The 19,589-nt window shown below is 46.6% G+C and overlaps 2 protein-coding genes across 7 annotated transcripts; both read left to right on the top strand.

Moving 5' to 3' along the window:
- Positions 1-17: 17 nt before the first annotated feature.
- On the top strand, positions 18-5,066 carry POFUT1 (protein O-fucosyltransferase 1). The gene is made up of 7 exons (XM_040609788.1): positions 18-191; positions 299-420; positions 573-755; positions 1,300-1,412; positions 2,095-2,287; positions 2,533-2,775; positions 3,203-5,066. Exons 1-7 carry the CDS (start codon positions 35-37, stop codon positions 3,389-3,391), a joined length of 1,200 nt encoding a protein of 399 aa, XP_040465722.1. The 5' UTR covers positions 18-34; the 3' UTR covers positions 3,392-5,066.
- A 282-nt stretch (positions 5,067-5,348) lies between these two features.
- KIF3B (kinesin family member 3B) lies at positions 5,349-18,951 on the top strand. Of its 6 annotated transcripts, none has more exons than XM_040608678.1 (11): positions 5,349-5,422; positions 7,829-8,129; positions 9,404-9,408; positions 10,284-11,722; positions 12,287-12,388; positions 13,058-13,180; positions 13,292-13,410; positions 13,642-13,755; positions 14,434-14,539; positions 14,753-14,931; positions 15,199-18,951. In XM_040608678.1, exons 4-11 carry the CDS (start codon positions 10,340-10,342, stop codon positions 15,290-15,292), a joined length of 2,220 nt encoding a protein of 739 aa, XP_040464612.1. In that variant the 5' UTR covers positions 5,349-5,422; positions 7,829-8,129; positions 9,404-9,408; positions 10,284-10,339; the 3' UTR covers positions 15,293-18,951. The 6 variants fall into 6 exon arrangements, with proteins under 6 accessions (XP_040464612.1, XP_040464613.1, XP_040464615.1 ...); XM_040608679.1 differs by lacking the exon at positions 9,404-9,408 and adding an exon at positions 8,255-8,348; XM_040608681.1 differs by lacking the exon at positions 9,404-9,408 and having other exon boundaries at positions 15,975-18,951.
- The last annotated feature ends 638 nt before the right edge of the window (positions 18,952-19,589 follow it).

The raw sequence follows: 19,589 nt of genomic DNA, 5'->3' as shown, positions 1-19,589 counted from the left end.
GAGGCCGTTCCGGCGGGCCCCGGGGCATGCCGGGATGGGGCCGCCTCTCGCTGACCTCCGCCGAGCCGCCATGGCAGCGTCGCCGGTCCTTATTCTGCTCCTTGTCTCGCTGCTGGAGGAGATGGCGGCAGGAGGCGGCGCGGCGCCAGCCTGGGACGCGGCCGGTTACGTGCTCTACTGTCCCTGCATGGGTGAGGCCCTCCCGGCGCGGCGGGGCCGGCGCGGAGCCCCCGGCGGAGCCCCCAGGGGAGGCCCCGGGAGATGCTCCGTCTGAGCCCCGCTCTCGCCTCTGCTGCAGGCCGGTTCGGGAACCAGGCCGAGCACTTCCTAGGAGCCCTGGCCTTCGCCCGCGCCCTCAACCGGACCCTGGCCGTGCCGCCGTGGATCGAGTACCGCCACCACCGCCCGCCCTACACCAACGTGAGCCCGCGGGGGCCGGGCGGGCAGCGGGGGCAGCGGGGAGGGGGCGGTGCGCAGGGCGGCGGCCCCCGCCCGGGGTGAGCCGCGGGAGGCCGGGCGGCGCGGGGGCGGTGTGCCGCTGCCCGTGAGTGAGGCGGGCCCGTCCTCCCCAGCTGCACGTACCCTACACCGAGCACTTCAGGCTGGAGCCGCTGCTGCGATACCACCGCGTTATCAGCTTGGAGGACTTCATGGAAAAGCTGGCGCCCCTTCACTGGCCACCTGGCAAGCGAGTGGCCTACTGTTTCGAAGCGGCAGCTCAGAGGAGTGCTGACAAAAGTACCTGTCCCATGAAGGTGAGTTCCTCCTGCGTCCCCGCCGGCACAGCTGAGTTCTGCTGCTGTTCCTGAAGGGAATGACTGCCTCGCTCGGGTTGCAGCCTTCCTTTCAGTGCGTAGTGGTGTGGCATGCTGTACCTTCATGCTCAGCTTGGTCAGCAGGTGCGTGGGGCTCAGGAAGATGGTCTGCGTAAGTGAGTTCTGTCACTTTGGACTTGATTGTGACCATAAGGAGAACGGGTCTGTAGCTTACCTCCTCCTGGTCTCTGCCAGTTTCCCATCTGTGGTATAGTTGCCCGCTGGTTTTAAAGCAACTTCTTTTAATTACAAGTCTGAGAGCTGTGGCATTCCTGTTCTTTTAATATGGCCTGTGCTTTAGATCTTTTAGTTTTTTTCATTCTCTCCTTCCTGTGGAGCTGATATATGGCAAACAGGCTGTTGTATTTGGCCTGCTTTCCTCCAGTAACAGAAAAGGTCTTTGGCTTTGCCCCTCAGGACCTTGCTAGGTCAGCCTTTTGGGCTCTGTGTATGTGCTGAATGAACACCTGTCTTTTCTTTGCAGGATGGAAATCCATTTGGTCCCTTCTGGGATCAGTTTCAAGTGAATTTTGATAAGTCTGAACTCTTCAAGGGAATTTCCTTCAGTTCTGCATACAAGGACCATTGGATCCAAAGGTAGCAAGAAGGTGGAACAGTGCTGGCACGCCACTGTAGGCATTTCAAGTAACTTGCAAAAACAGTTGTGCTAGTCACTGTGTAAAGCTTTTGCCTTTTGGGGGAGAGATATTGAAGTGGTTAATTAGCAATATAATTAAAAATCTTAGTGCTTTTACCATTAAATATTTGCTGAGCATGCTCTTCCTGTGGTGTTATTAGGTGTGAACTCTGTAACACTGATTTCTGAGCCAGTAATACCTAGCTACAGTATTTACTGATTACACATGTAATTATTCTTCAAAAAGAACTTGGTTCTCAGTTGCTGATCACGAACTGTATTTTACTGGTTACCTCATTTTCAGAGCTACAGGTGGTATCAGTAAGTTTGGGCGACAGAATTGCTCTCATCTGGGGTGAAAATATAAGCTGTCATTGCTTGGTGGCTCATTGCTGCATGTGAGATTCTTACCTTTTTGTCTGTTAAATAAAAGGTCTGAGGTAAAATGCAGCACCTGCATTTTCTTCAGTGTTGCATTCAGATGGGAAAATGGTTAAAATTTATCCAAATTTAGAGCAATAGATGCTGTATATTTCAGGTTGTTCATAGTTTCTGTTTTAACCTTCACAGTAGTCTTTGGGCAAGATGACACGTGCAAGGTTATGTCATGTTTCAAACTGGTGGTTTTATTTCTTTCCTTAGGTTTTCACCCTCTGAGCACCCTGTACTCGCCTTACCTGGAGCTCCAGCCCAATTTCCAGTCTTAGAGGAACACCGGCCCCTCCAGAAATACATGGTGTGGTCTGATGAAATGGTGAAGAAAGGAGAGGCCTATATTCATTCTCTGCTGGTCAGGCCCTATGTAGGAATTCACCTGAGGATCGGCTCAGACTGGGTAGGGTTCCCATGCGGGACTGGTTGTTGTGGTCTGTACAGTTGCTATAGACTGGTGGCTAATGCTCTGTGGAAGAAGCTGCCCAAAGAGGAGCTGTGCTTCTGGGGTGGCAGCCTGAGCCCTTATCAGTGCTGTTGGGATTCCCCTTTCAAACAGGCTGACGCTACTGGCAGATGTGGAGGACGTGACAGTGTTTTCTCCCACTTGCAATTCAAATGTGATATTTTCTTTCCTTCTCCCAATAGAAAAATGCCTGCAATATGTTAAAGGATGGGACGGCCGGGCCACACTTCATGGCTTCACCTCAGTGCGTGGGCTATGACCAAAGCACTGCAGTCCCTCTTACCATGGACATGTGCCTGCCAGACCTCAAAGAGATCAAGCGTGCTCTCAAGCTCTGGGTGAAAAAGACAGAAGCTAAATCTGTTTATATTGCTACTGATTCTGAGCCCTACACAACGGAAATACAGCAGTTTTTACAAGAAAAGGTAAGTATTTTAGAAACCTGTTCAGGTAGGAGAGCTTTCATAAAAACATTCCTTGGATTTTGGTCTGATGCTGCCACCCACAGCAGGCAGGCAGTTGTGTAATGTGTTATTCACAGAAATATTGGCATCTCAAAGTGATTTTTCTCATAGCAATTAAAATTATACTGTAAAACTCTTCCTTTCCCAGAGGTTGAAGAGCATTATTCTGCATGGTAGTTAATTTTGCCTTGAAAAAGACTTCAATTAAATAAATCCAAGTGATTTGCAAAATTTTTGACATTTATTTATTCATAAATGAGTTAAAGGGCAACTTAAGATGGAATCCACTCTCTTTTTGTTGTATATTTCCATTTCTAATATTATGCCAAGACATTTGGATTGTAATAATAGATGACTGGATTCATCTGCTTTCATCATTTCTCTGCAGATCAAGGTTGTAAGCTTGCAGCCAGAAGTGCCTCAGATTGATTTGTACATCCTCGGTCAGTCTGATCATTTTATTGGAAACTGTGTCTCTTCGTTTACTGCCTTTGTGAAAAGAGAGCGCGATGTGCATGGAAGACCCTCTTCATTTTTTGGTATGGACCACCCACCAAGATTACGGGATGAATTCTGACCAGAAGAGGAACAGGCTCCATGGTTCTCAGGCCTCTGAGCTTGGTACCGTGCTAAGGGACCACTCAGCACTGTGTTCTGCATGCAGAACACACTGCCAGGCTGCCACAGGCCTGCTTCAGCCCTGTGATACTCCTCACAATGGCTTCTAGACTGTTTTGTCTGTCTTCTCCTATATTTTCAATGTGAGGTCAGGCAGAAAAGAAATTTTAAATCATATAGTTTATGGAAAAACTATAAACTATGTACAGTTTTTTAGATGTAGTTTATATAGCTCTCCATTCTCACTGTTTGGGGTTTGCCAGCTATCATGATGAAGCAGCTGCTCAGGTGTCCCCTTCTTCATATTTTTTTTTTCTGTTAAATCTTAAATTTTACTTGGAGAAGTTGTGAAACTTCTTGTCCAAAACTGACCATAAGTTCTCTTTAAGTGCAAAGTATTTTCAGGCATATCGCGGTCCCTGGAAAGAAAGTGCAAAGTAAAACTCTGGACTGGAAATTACTTCTGGGTTTTATTGGGTGCCACTGTTGCCTTACTAGACCTATGTCACCTCAGTGCCTCAGTTTCCATTTCTATGTCAAAAGACATTTCATACCTGCTCTTCAGCAGTGCTTTGGGGCACCTGGATCTCTTCAGTGGCACTAGAAAAGCGCAGCAGGGGCATGTTTTAATGTGCTGCCTTTTCAGCCTGTCTTTGTGTTGAACTGAGGAGAAGGCGTTTGCAGGAACACAGGCAGGAGATCTTTCATAGCCAGTTGAGAGTTGGAGATTTAGGGCTTGTAGCTTTGTAGCTGTTGATGTCAGGTGGAGGTCTGTGGTAGGAGTGAAACTGGTTTTGAGCTAAGACTTCTAAAGTAGCTGTAGTGGGGTTGGTGTATGTTGTACCTAGGTCTATGGTAATGGCTTCTGTTTTCTTACTATATTTTGTAAAAAAAAAAACCCTCTGACAACACAACTCTTGTCTGCAGGAGTAGTTCCCTGTGGAAATTGGTCGCTGATGGTGAAACAGCAGCCCAAACCCCTTTGTTTGGCCCAGTGCAGTTTAGTGCTGGTAACACCAATAATCTTGATGTGGTGAGACTCAGCTTGGCTGATGCCTTCTGGTACTCCTGTGATGTTCTTTTTCTTTTATCCAAAGACTGAGTACAGAACTTGCTGTTGCTTTTTTAAAAATGCCACTGAATTTGAGTCAGTGGTACTGGGACTGGCTGCCTCTAGTGTGCTACTGTGGTCTCAACGGTGCTGTCGTGGAGTGTTTACAGGGGTTTAACTCTAAATATCTTTTTAGTGGTGGGATTTTTCCTTCTTGAAAATGTTCCTCAGTTTTGAAGGCTCAAGGGAGTGACCAAAAGAAGGCTGAACTAGCAGGTCCCCACGTGTCAGGATGGCAGAGGCTCGTCTCTTGTTGCCTTGGTGCTGGCTTCCAGAAACTGGGGAACTGGGTGGTTGCAGGGCCTGGGGCAGCTGGGTGCCTGGAAACCCGCACACTCCTGGGTGTTTCACATGGGGCTTTGTCTTGGATGGTGCCATCGGGGCTCCTTGCCGCAGGGCAGGGCAAGGGCAGCCTTTCCGCATAGTGTGGGGAAAACAATGTATTGAAACGGTTGTGTGTTTGGTTTGTTTTTTTTTTTTAAAACGTATTTCTTGTAATAATAAAACCTCGATTTTATATTCACGGGTGTGGCACCGCCATTCCTTCCTCTGCCGCGGGCTGCGGTGAAGCGGGCACGGCCCCGGCCCTTCAGGCGGCCCGGCCGGGTGGGGCCCAGCCCGGCGCTCGCGGCTGCGGCAAGAACCGGGAATGGTTCGCGAGGCAGCGGGGCCGCCGGGGGGCGGTGGCCCCTTTGTCCTGGCTCCATCCGGGCCCGGCGGGAGGCGGCGCCACCGGGGCCGGTAGCTACGGAAGTGGCGGGCGTGGGGGCGGGCGCGCGCGTTGCTAAGGAAGTGCGTCACGCCCGGGGGGCGGGGCCGTCCCGCCGCTTCCGGTGCCGCGGGAGGAGGCGGCCGAGCGGCTCCATGGTGACGGCGCAGGTGAGTCCGGCCCGGCCCGGCCGTGTGCGGCCCCCACCAGGCCCCGCCACCCGCGCCTGTGCGCCGGGGCCGCCCCGGGAGCTCCCACGGGCCGGCGCTCATGCAGGGGCACCCGCCCCAGGGCCGCCCCGGTGCGGCGCGGGGTGACAGCCCGGGGAGTCGCTGCCCGTGAAGCCGCCTCCATTTGCACGCGTGGGCCCAGCCGCGCCTGGGGGGTGTCGGCCGGGAGAACGAGCGGGGGAGGCGGGCTTCGGCCGCCGCCTGTAGCGAGGCCGCGGGCGGGTGGCCCCGTTCGGGCGGGTGGCCCCCCGTCCCCACTCTCCCATCGGGCCGCGTGTCCGGCTGCCTCCGGAACCCTTTCCCCGCTGCGCTCGCTGTCGCAGCAGCGAGGGCGGTGGGTGATGCTCGGGTGACCCTGTAACCAGAAATTAAGTCGGGTTCCCGGCTGGAGCGGGGGTCCCGTACTCACGTGCCACCTCCCCGGGCAGGGGACACCCGTGGGGTGCCGTGCTGGAGGTGACCACAGACACTAAGTGACATCAGGGCACATGCTTTGGGGGTGTCCGGTCTGCCAGGCATTCAGCAGGGAGGTGAGAGGAGAACGACAATAACAGGGGCAGTCGGCTTATGAAGGAGGGAAGACACAAGCAATTAAGCCAAGACATTATGAATCCACAAATATTTGAAAGATTTAAATTGAAAGAAAGCAATGGAATTTTTTGAGTGGTACCCGGCAATCTGCAGAGAGATGCGAGGGAAGAGTTTAGGTAGTGTACCAAGAAAATCTTTCTGACATTATTAATCTTAAGGCAGGAAGCGGAGAAGCCTCGGGGCAGGTGGGATAAGGGATAGGTCGGCGGTGGGATGTGGTGTTTCTTGGGCACGGCTGGCTGAGCCGTCAGGTCCCAACTCCTGAAAGTTTCTGACGAGCAGCGGTTACCTTAGCTTACCTTCAGATTGTGGCATTGCTTATTTTTTCAGGCACAACCTTGTGTTGACTGAAATAAACAGCAATGCTTCCATTTCCACCCACCCTCCCCTCTTGGTCATCTGGAGCACATCTTCAAATGCATTCATCTTAGCCTTGACCTTGACTCTTAGGGACCAGGCCCGGGTCACTTTAGGCTAAGCTAATTCCATGAACAAAGTCCACCTTCCCATAGCAGAAGAGCAGACAGTACGGCGGCCTTCCCCGCTCTGCTGGCTGTCCTGGGCAGCCGCTCTGGGCAGCTCAAACATTGCCGTGGAGTTTCTGGGGAATACAAACACTGCCCACTAATTGGTTTTATTTTCAGTTTCACACTTGGGTAAATCTGAGAAGAAACATCATTTGTTATGCTTCCAGTAAACTTCACAGCAGTAGCTAAAATAATTGGAGATGATTCGTGATAGGTTGTTACAAAAATAGCCCAAATCAGGGGTGAAGTAAGTTATCTGTGACTATAAAAAGAGACTTGCAAGTGAAATAGGGAAAGGTGTCAAAAGGTTTTCAAGCTCATGTTGATGAGATACACCCAGAGGAACAGCAAATATGCAACATAATTTTTGTTCAGTGTATACCTCTGCCAAAGCTGTTGCAGATCAGACATGCTGGGTATTTCACTGCTAACTTCCTGGTGACCATATGGATGCCTATGTGTACTCTTGTGAAAAAAATAGTCTATGTGAAGACTAACTTAATTCTGATCATTTAAAGTTAGTCACAGTTGCTTTCAAAAATGGCACTTCTTATCAAAGTATTTTGGATATCAATTATATAAAATGAATCAAGGCTCTCTTTTTCAGAATTTATGTCTAATTTGAGTATTTGTCAATGTGAACATTCACCATAATAAATGAAGCTGCAGTTGTGATGTGAAATAAGTGTGCTGACAAATGAAGCAGCAGTTGTTTTGTGAACTTGTCCAAAAAATTCAGTGGTTGACTTGAACTATAGGAACATGTCTGGTAGATATGGACAGAGGAGCGTGTATTGTATATGCAGCTATTCATGATGAGTAGAGGGAGAGTTGCTTTTTGTGATTCTGCAATACTTGTCCCCATTCACATATTCTTTCTCTGTTAGTACTCTCGAAGAGGTGTTCCTTGTGGGTCAGACAGTAAGGTCATCTTTATTCGGCATTGTTAATTAAGAGGGAAAATTTTTATTCAGTTGCGATCCAAAATTCCTGTAGTAGTTTGAATTCACTGTGCAGGTTGTGAAGTGCTTCTTCTGGATGATTGTCTAGTTTGGTCAATTCAACCCACATTCCTCATCTTCCTCTTGGCAGCTACCATGCACTTTCACGAGAATTGTGAGGAGCAAGGATTCTCCCCTCACAACCAAAGGAATTCTGAAGGCCATATTGAGGTTTCCATGCAGTTCTTAAACATGTTTATTTGTTACTCTTGTGTTATTCTTTGTAGTGCAGATTGACAGTCTGGATATTGGGCTAGAAATATGGTGCCTTCCTCAGTCCTCTAGCTCTGTTCCTGAAGTTCTCTGTCACCTTGTTTGAGAAGCTCTCCTGAGACATGCAATTACTGAGTGAAAAACAATCAAGACAAGATGCATGGGTTGCTGTCGATCCAGCTGGTAGTGGAACAGTGAGAATGTCCTGAGAAGGCCAGACTTGAACATGTGCCACCGCTACCTGGGGTTCCCAGTGTGTAATAGTTTTACATTTATTTCCAGTTGGCAGAAGGATCTCGGAGCTCTTCCTGAAAGGTAATTTTGGAAAAAAAGCATATTAGAAATCACATGGCATTGCACAAGCTGTGCTGCTCAGATCTTCCATGTAAGGCTGTCGCTTTAGCAGTAACAGAGTCTTTTTGTTCTGTTGTAAATGGCAGCTCATTGTACTAATGACTGCGGGATGCAACAGCCTGTTTCTTCCTCTCTACCCAGTCATGAAGGATTCGGATCTGTGAACTGGGTTTATGCAACGTGAGTTAAGACTGATGCTGAATCTTGTAAACCTAATTCAGCTGGAACGCCAGCGCAGGAGCTATTTCAGTGGGTTACTGTGCTTGGGCAGATCTGGCTTTTGTGGGAAATCCCAGTAAAAGTATATTGCCAAAAGAAAAAATAATAGCATAGATCTGCGTGAACTGTTGTGCTTGAAATAGCTAAAGCAAGTACAGTTGTCTTCAGTTTCCCGAGAAAAATGGATGCGTAGTTCCAGCTGAGGAAGACACTCAAGCTGGTTTGCAGGATCGTTTTGCGGAGGGCAGTCACATTATAGGAAGAGGAGTGTGGGCTCGAAGGACTCATTGCTTTTATGAAATTTTTATAAGTGATATGAAAGGAGCTTAAACTCACCTTCAAAAGCCTGAGAAGGGCAAATCCTGGCAGGTGTCCACTTCACACCCTGATGTCCCCTGGTTGCTTAAGCATTAGATGAAGCATAATGCAGATTACTCCAACCTTATAGCTCTCCCTTCCGCTCCCTGCTGAATGCAAGTCGGAATGCTGCTCTCTGTGTGAAGCGTATTGATGATACTTGTGCAAAAAATACAAACTCAAGATCAACATTGACCAGGAAGTTTGGAAGTGGAACAGAAAGATGAGGAGTTCTGGGGCTGCCCGGTACACAACAGTGGCTGTCCAGCATTGGCGGGGAGTGGCTGTGCTTTGCCTGGACCCCCCCGGGCAAGCTCAGGGGCAAAAGTGACTGTCAGTGTTGGAGTGTGACAGGCCTGAATTTACGAGGCTGCAGCAGTGCCCTTGGCAGGGGACAACACAGGCATCCTGTGGCTGCATGCACCCTCACCTCGCTGCAGTTAGGTGGTGGAAATACTCCTCTTCGTGGCCCACTGATTTCAGACCCCACCTGACGGGTAATTCACTCCCCTTGCTGGTTTGTTTTACCATATTTGCAGGCATTGGAAGACTGTGCTGCATTTGGCTGCTTTAATGATTCCCTTTGGAGTGAGCTAGATTGCAAGACGGGCTGAAAATGTTTTTGTAACACTTATTTTCACTTGATTCTTGACCAAAAGGAAAGGTAACGTCAGTTTTCCCAAGTGTTGAAATGCAGGTTATCCAGGGGATGTGATGCCTGAAGATGGACAAACTATTTTATGATTTTGTCATGAATCCTTGCAGCTGCTGCACCGCAATTTAGACCTGTTTTTCTGCAAGCAGGCTTCTAGAAAGTGACTTCAAAAGTGTAAGGCACAAGAGGAGAGAAGCGTTTGGGCAGTATTCCAGGGATCTACTGTCATTTAAGAAAACCCAGGCATAATTCTTAAACCTTCTGTGGCAGAATGGTCCTAATGACACAGCACATCACATGAGAGGGGATTGTAATATAAATGTCTCAAAAATATGAGGTTTTGTCAATACCTAGGAGGCGTAAGAAGAGGCAACTCTGAAAATACTTTATTTATAACTCTCTCTTGAATTTTGGTAGGTAGGTGCAGTGCTTAAAGCACCTGACTGATTCCTTTTCAAGTCTGAGAGCAAGTCTGTACTAGATTTTCAAAATATGAGATTTAAACCAGAAAGCCTGACTACAAAGAAGATCAATGGAAAAGTATCATATTATTTTTAGAAATAGTTTAAAAGGCATGATGATTCTTCTAAGGGTCAAGAAGAGGATCTCTACCAACTGTGAAGGTGTGATTTGATTAAGATTTTTTGCAGCAGAGCTTGTAGAAATGATACCATTTGAGGGACAGGCTTTGGTAAAATAATCCTGTCTCAGTTCAGGCTTTTATGAAGTGTTCATGTTGTACATTACTTATATTCTTCAAAATCCCTCGTAGCTTAATGAGTACAAAATGCTGCTTGAATAGATGAGTTGAATCTTTGGCTTTGTGGAAAATTGTCACCGGCTGAAAACTGCCTTCACATTTTCCTCCTCTGTTTCCTTTTCAGGTTTCTAGCACGGGATCATCCGTCGATCAGATCACGCCAGCCACAGACCTGCTGTCATGTCTAAATTAAAGAGCTCCGAGTCTGTTAGGGTGGTGGTACGATGCCGGCCAATGAATAGCAAAGAGAAGACAGCTTCATATGAAAAGGTTGTTAACGTGGATGTCAAGTTAGGGCAGGTCTCAGTGAAGAATCCGCGGGGAACATCTCATGAACTGCCTAAAACTTTCACCTTTGATGCTGTGTATGACTGGAATTCCAAACAGGTTGAACTCTATGATGAGACCTTCAGACCTCTCGTGGACTCTGTTCTGCAAGGGTTTAATGGGACAATCTTTGCCTATGGGCAGACTGGGACAGGGAAAACGTATACGATGGAAGGGGTGCGTGGTGATCCTGAAAAAAGAGGGGTCATCCCCAATTCATTCGATCACATCTTCACTCACATCTCTCGATCTCAAAATCAGCAATACCTTGTTAGAGCATCTTATTTGGAAATATACCAAGAAGAAATCAGAGACTTGTTATCAAAGGATCAATCCAAGCGGCTGGAGTTAAAGGAGAGACCAGATACAGGTGTCTATGTTAAGGATTTGTCCTCCTTTGTTACGAAAAGCGTCAAAGAGATAGAGCATGTCATGAATGTGGGAAACCAAAATCGCTCCGTTGGTGCCACTAACATGAACGAACACAGCTCACGATCTCATGCCATTTTTGTGATCACTATCGAATGCAGCGAGTTGGGACTTGATGGCGAGAATCACATCCGTGTTGGGAAACTCAACCTGGTAGACCTCGCAGGCAGCGAGCGGCAAGCTAAGACTGGAGCACAGGGGGAAAGGTTAAAGGAAGCTACTAAAATCAATCTCTCTCTTTCAGCTTTGGGCAACGTTATATCTGCCCTAGTAGATGGCAAAAGCACACACATTCCATACCGGGACTCAAAGCTGACTAGGTTACTTCAAGACTCGTTAGGTGGCAATGCCAAAACTGTGATGGTGGCCAATATAGGCCCTGCCTCGTACAATGTAGAGGAGACTCTGACAACGCTGAGGTATGCCAATCGTGCCAAAAACATCAAGAACAAGCCACGAGTGAATGAGGATCCTAAGGATGCTCTGCTACGAGAATTCCAGGAAGAGATTGCTCGACTCAAGGCACAGTTGGAAAAACGGTCTATTGGCAAAAGAAAGAGGAGGGAAAGGAGGAGAGATGGTGGGGAAGAGGAGGAGGACACTGAAGAGGGCGAGGATGAAGGAGATGACAAAGATGACTATTGGAGGGAGCAACAAGAAAAGCTGGAGATTGAGAAGAAAGCTATAGTTGAGGATCACAGCTTGGTAGCAGAAGAAAAGATGAGACTGCTGAAAGAGAAAGAGAAGAAAATGGAGGACCTTAGACGAGAGAAAGAAGCAACAGAAATGTTGAGTGCTAAAATCAAGGTAGAATTTTTCCTTGTTGTGCTTTTTGAAAGTGGTTTAGGCTGTGGGGAGAATAGAGGGTTTCCCTATTTGGAAAGACATTTCACAAGAAGTTTCCAGGATAGTGATTTGTGTTTAGATTGAAAGATTTTAAAATAAACTGTTTTAAGACAGAAGATGATATTTCCACCATTAATTACATATTTCAATATTCATGAGTTGTTTCATTGTTCTTATGTGCTCATCTTGTAGGATCTTAAGCAATCTGCACAATAAAGTGTGATGACGCATCTTTTCACAAGCTGTAGCACAAAAAATGCTTCATTCTGTCACAGATCATTAACAAGTACTTTACAGGGGAGCCCGTGTCTTGGTTCTCCAGCTTGGCCACACATTGCAGCAGTGTGTAATTCTGAGCAAGTTACGATTTCATTAATCCCACAGTTTTATAGGAATTTTAAGAAATAGTAATTCTTGTAGCAGCTGACTTGAAAGAGAATTCCCTGAAGAAGTGGTATCCGTATGAGCGAAAGCTGCATTCCGTAGTCACTGAAATAAACTTCTGACCCTGGTTTTTCCTTTCAGGCAATGGAAAGCAAGCTTCTGGTGGGAGGGAAAAACATTGTGGATCACACAAACGAACAGCAGAAAATCCTGGAACAGAAACGACAGGAAATTGCAGAACAGGTACAAGGAAGAACATTTATTGTTTTGTATAAAAAGCCTTGCTGCAGAACTTTTATAAAACATTGTGTCAGGAGAAACTTAGAAAATTTTCCCAGGGTTAACCCTAAAATTGGTTTAATGGCAATAATTTATCTCAAAAGATGGGGGAAGGGTTTGTGTCCTATTTACATTGTTTAAAATATGTAAAGAAGGTTTATAATAATTTTCTTTTAGCTATTCACGTTAAAGATTTATGTCATATCTTGACTGGAACTGTCTGTGGGTAAAGAAATAATTGGGAGACCTCAGAGAGTGACAGCTCAGTCATTAGCTTGAGGGAAGGATGTTTACTACGTGCTAAAAGTTAATTTTCTGTTACACATTTTCTGTTGGTGATTCTTAAGTGCAATGATGAATTGATAAAAAGAAAAAAAATTACTAAACTTGAAATTTGATTCTTTAATTGAACCTTGAGCACTTATTCACACTATCTGCTTTTAGTAGCAAAATAAGAACAAAGAAGAGTTAATGCTTCTCGTATTTCTAAGGCAAGAGATAGGAAGAACATGAAGCTAAAGCAAAAGCCCTGGAACCCAGGGAAGTAAAAACGTCCTGAGCATTGGTTTCATTTATGTCAGCCTGGAGTTTGCAATGTAATTGCGGTCTTTAATTGTATGTCACGTCCTTCAGAAACGTCGGGAGCGAGAAATCCAGCAACAGATGGAAAGTCGGGATGAGGAAACACTAGAGCTGAAGGAGACCTATAGTTCTCTTCAGCAAGAGGTGGACATAAAGACCAAAAAGCTCAAAAAGGTAAAAAGAAAAATATTCGATGTCTAGTGAGTTAGGAATAAAATCAACTTTTGTGTGAAAGTGAAAGGAACATTGGCAGGTTATGACTTTGGCACTTATTGTGTGTTCCAGTTGTTTTCCAAGCTGCAAGCTGTGAAGGCAGAGATCCATGATCTCCAAGAAGAGCACATCAAGGAGCGCCAGGAACTGGAACAGACCCAAAATGAACTTACCAGGGAACTCAAGCTAAAGTAAATCCCATCGCTTCATTGCCTGCTGTTAGCTGTAACAGAGGCAGTTTCTTTGGGAGGGGAGCAGAGGGACTGCATTGTTCACGCTTGTGGAACAAAATTTAAACATGAGAAAACTAAAACATTCCTCCTTTTCCAGGGCTGGATTAAGTCATTGGGAGAGGAGCAGTGGAGGAAGTCATCTACTAATTATGTTTCTTGTGTATTTCTCATTTTTGTGGTTGCACATAGGCACCTGATTATTGAAAATTTTATTCCCTTGGAAGAAAAAAATAAGATCATGAACAGATCATTCTTTGATGAAGAGGAAGACCAGTGGAAACTGCATCCCATAACCCGTCTGGAGTGAGTGTATTTCTAATCTTTTCTTGAGATAGAATTACAGGTCACAGAAAACCCTCTAGCTGTCAAGAACAAGGAACATCAAAAGAGGGATTGAACTGGGGATTTAAACTGGCCCTGTAGTTCGTAGCTTCTTACTGCACAATAAAATAAAAAAAAATATTCCTCTTAGTAGGTTGAATAAAATAGGAATGTACAGTTAGGAGAATTCTTGGAAGACTGGGATTTTTCTTCTAGATGAGCCCAATAGTTATATGTGGAATATATGTAATAGTGCATTCACTACTAAAATAGCAGTAAATTCCTATCATATTTCTTTCTGCTTTAGACTGGAAAGCTCTGAAGAATAATTACTATTATGAGAGCTGTGGCTAGATCCTGCCTCTCTACACAGAAACATCTCTACAGCAGGTTTAGAAAGTTGGGTGCAGCTGAGTGTAACTGCAGACTGTATAGTAAAAGCATATAGAAATGCTTCCCTTTGTGCAGGGAGCAGATGATGCAAGATAACTCTGTTATCTGCTTGTCTCTGGCTGTGAGAGCTGTTCCTGCAAATGCAGCCTAGGTAGTTTTTGCTCTCTTGAAACATATTTCTGTGTGGAATTTGCAGATGTTTTAGCTCATAAACTCAAAGAGGAGTTATTGTTTCTGTTGTATAATAGACTGGATATTTTTCTCTAGGAACCAGCAGATGATGAAAAGACCGGTATCTGCTGTAGGATACAAAAGGCCACTGAGCCAACATGCCAGGAAGTCCATGATGATTCGTCCAGAGGCTCGGTACAGGGTAAGCCCCGATGTGGTTACAACCTTCCTGTGTTTACCCTCCTGATCAGGGGAATGTGAATTTCAGAGGATTTGGAGGAGTTCTTCTATGGGATGTAAATTTTTACAGTGTCCTGCATACATTTATAAAGTACTAAAGAATAAGCTTCTGGAGGGAAAGGAAATAATTTGTGTGAAAACATGCAGATTTGCATTCTGCTTTTATTTGTTTCAGGCAGAGAACATTGTACTACTGGAACTTGACATGCCCAGCCGAACAACGAGAGACTATGAAGGTCCAGCCATTGCTCCCAAAGTTCAGGCGGCTCTAGAAGCAGCTCTGCAGGATGAAGATGAGATACAGGTGGATGCTTCAACCTTTGAGAGCACTTCAAATAAAAAATCAAAACCCAGGTGAGTCGGACCTTTAGTAAGCAGACTAGCAGATGGTGGTACAGTTGCTGTTTGTCAGCGCTTCGCATCAGTGAAGTTAATGTGAGCTTGGCTGTAAAGGAGAGAGAGAGAGAGAAAGGAATATAGGGAAGAAGAGAAAGCTGAGACTGATTATAGAGAATAAATCCAGTAAAAAAAAATAATTAGCTTTTTGGAAGATTAATTTTGACAAGTAACAGGTGACATTGTTGGGGGTTTTTGTTTATTTTTTCATTTTTACTTCTTCAGGCCTAAAACTGGAAGGAAATCAGGGGGATCCTCTTCAGCAGGCACCCATAGTTCTCAGCTCTACCCACAGTCCCGAGGGCTGGTTCCAAAGTAAAACCAGCAGTTCCTCTCCAGGGCGCCAACAGCCTTTGCCTTCTGAGAGCAGAGACAAGTAAAAACCTGCAGAGAGAACTCCCAGCCAGACTCCAGCCCCTTTCCTCTGGAGGTGGCCTCTTTGCTGTTTAACTGACTTGTGCCAGTCCAGGTGCACTGAGCCACAGGAAGATACGAACTTGCAATTCAGCATTTGGCCTCTGTGGGAACAGATTTTAGTTAGGAAATCAGAAATGCATGAGGTACATTAAAGTGTATTAGAAGCAATGGGAAGCATGGGGATCACCTCACAGCATCACCGTCTCTCCTTCTGCACTAGCCCTTTTGCTGCACTGGGCTTTTTTCTGTTGGGCCATAAGAAGACAGAGTTGAAATTCATCTCAACAGAACCACCACTCCAGAGCTCCATAGTGAGAACGAAATGAGGCTAAAAAGCAGAGGATCTGTTCAAACTTGACTAGGTGCATAGTTTTTCCTCTTCCTGCTTGAAAGACTGGCATCATCATTTGGGGTTAAGAAGTTGGTCTGAACAGGCAGGAAGGATGGCAGCGGTCAGCATGCGCACAGCAGATAGCTGTGCCTCCCTGTAGAGCTGTAGGACAAAAGAGGGGTCTTGGAAGCAACTTTGTGCTCTCTAAAAAGAAAGGAAGCAGTAGAAACTGAAGTCCTTTCCTTGTTTACAGGCATAAGTAAGAGCTCCTCTAAACCGACCTCCTACAGACCTCACCCCTACCAGCAGGAACCACCTTGTCAAAGAATACCTCTGCATACCAGTGCCAGCTCCACAGCTTTCCTCCTCTCTTTTGCCTCCATCTTTACCCCTGGCATTTGAAACCAGTGTCCGTACAAAGTCTTGAAACTCCGGGGTGGCGTATGGCCATTTTCTCACGTCTCCCCACTGTTCACGAGAAATGTAGCATTGGCTCAAAGCTGTCCTCCTAGCAGGCTGACGGGGCTGACTCTGCTCTCCCCTGTAAGCTGGGTAGAGGGCAGAGCACCGGAATGTGGAGCTGCCTTTGAGTGCACTCTTGTAAGTATGGTCCCTCCCCTTGGTGTCTAAGGAGGTTCAGCGTTCGGCACCTCTTGTGCCTCACCCGTGGAGTTCCACATTCCACGTCAGCAGCTTTCTCTTCGCACCTCCCAGCCCATGCAGAGCCCACTGGGTGTGAAAGCACATGTAACAGAGCCTGGGTAATGGAATCTGGTATTCATTCCAGGGCTTTTACTTTGAAAACAAGGGAGGAAGAACTGCTCTTGACAGTCTCTTTGCAAAGCTGCCCTATGACTAAAGCAGGCTCCTGTAGCACTGCAGGCTGGTGTGGCAGGGTAGAGGGAGGTGGAGCTGTCACACTGAGGACAGAGTGAGGTGTCCCTGTCTAATGTCTCACAGCTCATCTGTAAGTTTTAGTTCACTGTATATTGAGCCTTGGAATGTTACTTTTTCTGGTTGCTGTTGGCTGTCATCCTGTGAACGTTTTTCCATTTCCTCTCCCTCACTGATGACTTCCTCCAAACTGACATGTGTGAGTGTATGAGGACTTGCCTGGTTTTAGAAATGCTCTTGGACTCTGCCTTGTGTGCTCGTTAAGTATCTGCTGAGTGACTTCATCCAGGCTGGAGAACTCCATTCTGTCTGACCCCCATGAGCAGAAAGAACCAAATGCTCAGCGCAGCTCACCTCTGCATCTTGCAGGCATGATGCCTCGGTGAGCCAGCTGCCCAAGCGGGCCCGGTTAAACACTAACTCAGCTGCTTTGATTCATGGAGTGCTTTTCTGGACCACAAGATTAATATATATATACATATATGTGCATATATATATATATATTTATATTAGTTCTGGTGGAGGAAAGAGGAGTTTGCTTATAATTGAGAGAGTGGGCATCTGACAGATTTCTTTCAACCTGATTATAGAAACCTGGCATAATCTTCCTTTTTATAAAGCACTGTTGTACAGAGAGCCTTTTAATTGGCTCTTGTTGCATAATATAATGTCACCTTCTCTTCCCTTTCCTCCCTCTTTCTCTCCAGCACATAATCTTCGGTACTCGGACATTTTAAAAGATGATTGTATGGTGTAAGTGCTCAAGAGAATTGAAATGAAACAAGGCGGGGGGTGGGGTGTCCTAAAACCTGAAGTAGCAACAAAATATATAACCATGTATATGTACATACCTATGTATACATGTTTTATGTGAATAATGCATACACAGACACATCTGTGTCTGCACATGCGCACACTCTTCTTCAGTCACTACTGTTCTGTAGGGAATTCTATATTAAACTCATATGCTGGAAACCCCCTTGTAGCAGGACTGGTACAGTGGAACTCACAGTGCAAACCCAAACTGTTCTCGTTTTAGTGTTGATAAGCTAGCTGGTTAATATGTCAGAAAGGCTTTGCTTTTAATTCTGTAGAAATTCATTAGCAAGGTGAAAAAATTCAGTAGGGTGGAAAAAGAATAAAACTGCTTATTTAGTCAGTGTAAATTGGAGCTGTGGTTGGAGATTGGGTTAGTGTATTCACGGGCAATCTCAGATTGTTACAGAAGCTTTTAGATTCTCGTTGTGATGGACTTACCCTCAACCAGATACTCGGTGGCACTGACATTAAGATAAAATACATTGTCTTAAGCTGTACAAAACGTGCTGAACTCTGGGTTGAAGTTTTTAAGGAACATTCCTGCCGAGTTTGCCCCTCTGTGGGTGTTATCTGAACCATCTGGGCTTCCTGCAGGTTAACGGCCAAAGACAGGAAATCCAGCCAACTCCTGGAAGAGGCCCTCGGACAGTGTGCGCCGTCACAGTTTCTTCATAGGAATGTTTAACATCCTTCTCATCTTTGCTCTGATCTGTATAATGGGATCTTTTTTTAAAAAGTGACATGGAGCAGAAGTCAGGCCTCGACTCTGGGAGCAAGCACCACATGACACTGAAGCATAGGAATTAAAGCACTTTCTTAAAATCCTTAACATAGGTCTAGCGCCTTTTTAAAAATACTTGCATGCTGCTTGAATCTTTTAAAATATATACCTCTGTCATAGTATCTCGGGCTACACTGATGCATTATACAGATCAGATCAGACTTGTGTTTAGTATTTTTTTTAGGTGTACTAAGTCTGCCTTCACTGAACACAGAGCACTTGCCAAGTTTTGGTGAGACACCCATAAACCTGGATCTGTCCCCTCTTCTGTTTGTAATGGTTAATGTGCACCAGGCTTTAAAACAGTTCAGTGTGACTCCTGTGGGTCCACTTCTGCAGTGTTAAATCACAAATTGGAAGAGATAACCTGCAAAAGCCATAATTAGATGCAGAGATGGAACTGAAATGAGAACACTTGTCTCCGCGGCATTTCACCCTGTAGTGGGGGGTTTAACTCTCTGTGGTCCAGGTGCTTACTACCTTCTTCAGTCCCCTTCCTTTTTGAAGAGACGTGCCCAAGGCTTTCCCTGCGGGCACAGCTGTCCATATGAGAACTCTCAGCTCCTTGGAGATACACCCATCTCCACCTTCTCCTAGGTGATCTGTAGACAAAGAACCTGTCAATAGTTCTGTCCATAGTTTTACAGCTTATATTTATTTGTATCATCTCTTTTGTCTAGGAATGTAAAGTGATCTTAAAATACAACGTGTAATAAAGTCAATAAGATTTATTGCATCTATCAAAACGTGCCTGGTTTTCATTTGTAATTTGTAAGTGATGGCAGCGTTCAGTGCCTTCTTCATTTACAAAGCCTTATGTTGTTTTAATTTAGAAAAAAAGAAAATCTACCCACTCTCTGGGCAAGTGAAGGTATTATTTCGCTGTAAAATGCAATTAAGAGTAGGGCCGCCTAACGTCGCGCGATGTCCGGCTCACGGCACCGCGGGGCTGTGAGCGCTCGGGAGCCCCGGCCGCGCCCCGGGCCCGCGCTCCCCGCCAGAGGGAAGCACCGAGGGCGGCGGCGACCACGGGCGCGCAGGAGCCACCACCAAGCAGTGTCGGTCTGAAGCCAGGGCGGCGGTGTGGGGCAGCAGCCGCAGGCCCGAGCGCAGCTCCCCGCAGGCGAACAGCTGCGGGCCCCGGCAGGGAGCAGCGGCAGGCCGTGGCAGGGCCCGACACCTCCCTCCTTTCGCTCCCCGGGGCAGGGGGCCGGCCGTGGGCCCCCGCCCTGCGCCGCCGGGGCTGAGTGCGCCGGCTCAGGCCAGGCAGCCGCCCTCGGGCCCGGCGCCGCCGCTCCCCCTGCCGCGGCCCAGCAGACAGAGCGCGGCGCCGCCATGAGGCCAGGGCGGCGGCTCCCGGCATGCCGCGGGGCG

The sequence above is a fragment of the Falco naumanni genome, chromosome 10 (genome assembly GCF_017639655.2).
Source record: "Falco naumanni isolate bFalNau1 chromosome 10, bFalNau1.pat, whole genome shotgun sequence".
NCBI classification, from domain to species: domain Eukaryota; kingdom Metazoa; phylum Chordata; class Aves; order Falconiformes; family Falconidae; genus Falco; species Falco naumanni.
Note: the sequence above shows the minus strand (reverse complement) of the source record. Positions and strands in the feature narration are given on the sequence as shown.